This window comes from Eupeodes corollae, unplaced genomic scaffold (assembly GCF_945859685.1).
Source record: "Eupeodes corollae unplaced genomic scaffold, idEupCoro1.1 scaffold_1041, whole genome shotgun sequence".
Taxonomy (NCBI): domain Eukaryota; kingdom Metazoa; phylum Arthropoda; class Insecta; order Diptera; family Syrphidae; genus Eupeodes; species Eupeodes corollae.
The window spans coordinates 14,204-15,579 of NW_026605770.1; the positions used below are offsets into that span (position 1 = coordinate 14,204).

Below are 1,376 nucleotides of genomic sequence, written 5' to 3' on the forward strand. Positions count from 1 at the left end.
TGCTTAGGCTTCACGTTCTCTGACGAAATCCGGGAAGCCTTTGCTATTATTTTTGGTGTTACTCTTTTTTAAAAATATCTATTCGGCAGGCTTTTCCTACTTGTGACAAACAATCAGCCCTTTTCGAGAATTCTTCATCCACATAAAGCATTGCCTCAGATGATTTCAGGGGAATGTAACCAGAATGTCGATTGCTTATCTCGAGCTCCAATACAATACCTTAAATTCACAGCTGATCAATCAATTGGTAAAGAAGTCGACGTGTTATACAATGAAACAATTTCAAGATTTCAAGTAAAGAAGTTACTGCTCAAATCATCAAAGAAAAGTCTAAAGAGAATTTTGATCTTAGGAAAATGATCATCGACCTAAAAGCCAATTCAACCGATTCCGAGTTTACAGTCAAAGATGTTATCATTTTTCGGAAAGATAGAATTTTAATTCCACATTCTTAACGCTCAAAAATTCTAAAAGAACTTCACAAAACGCACTTGGGTATCACTAAGATGAAACAACTTGCCCGACGAAATGTACAAATATTGGAATAATATTGACAAAGACATCGAGCGGTTGGTGAGAAATTGCGAAAATTGTGCAACTAATAGATCTAATCCACCGAAAGCTTCAGTGCATCCTTGGGATACACCTCAAGAAAATTGGGAACGAGTGCACATCGATTACGCTGGACCTTTCCAAAATTTCTACTTCCTCTTTTGTATTGATGCAAAATCAAAATGGGCAGAAATCATAGTAATCAAAGATATTCCAACTAGCTCAAGTACCATACAAATACTTCAACATATTTGCTCAACTCATGGATATCCTCAAGTTATGGTATCCGACAATGCCAATGTCCAAACCACGGTATTTTCCAAAAGTTTATTGCTCCTGAACATTCTGCAACAAATGGACTTGCCGAATGAAATTTACAAACGCTTAAACACCGATTAAAAGCTCTCTCAGATGATCGAACACCAATACATACAATAATAGAGATCATACTTTTACGATTCCATGCTACACCCGTTGCCTGTGGAAAATCACCAGCTGAACTCTGCCTGAGCAGAAAACTAAGAATACCAATTGATGCTTTTTTTCCATATTATCAAAAACCTTCACAATTGTAATGCGAACAATCCCGTTGATTGCAAGTGGGGGAGAAAGTTCAAGTCAAAATTTTTAGTAAATGGCAATTAGGAAAAATTAAAACTAAATTGGGAAAGCGTCATTATCTCATTACTCTTGACTCTGGTCACACAATCAAACGACATATCAACCAACTTCTAAAAACTTTGGTAGAAAAGAAATTCGTTTTATGTGCTACAAGTCAAAGTTTCAACATTCCAAGACCAAGCAATCCTAATCCTGGTTCCATT

The 1,376-nt window shown here is 36.3% G+C and overlaps 1 protein-coding gene across 1 annotated transcript; it reads left to right on the top strand.

The window, feature by feature from the left end:
* The first annotated feature begins 528 nt into the window (after window positions 1-528).
* Window positions 529-951, top strand: LOC129953604 (uncharacterized protein K02A2.6-like). The gene has a single exon (XM_056066848.1). The coding sequence runs from the start codon at window positions 529-531 to the stop codon at window positions 949-951; it is 423 nt and encodes a 140-aa protein (XP_055922823.1).
* The last annotated feature ends 425 nt before the right edge of the window (window positions 952-1,376 follow it).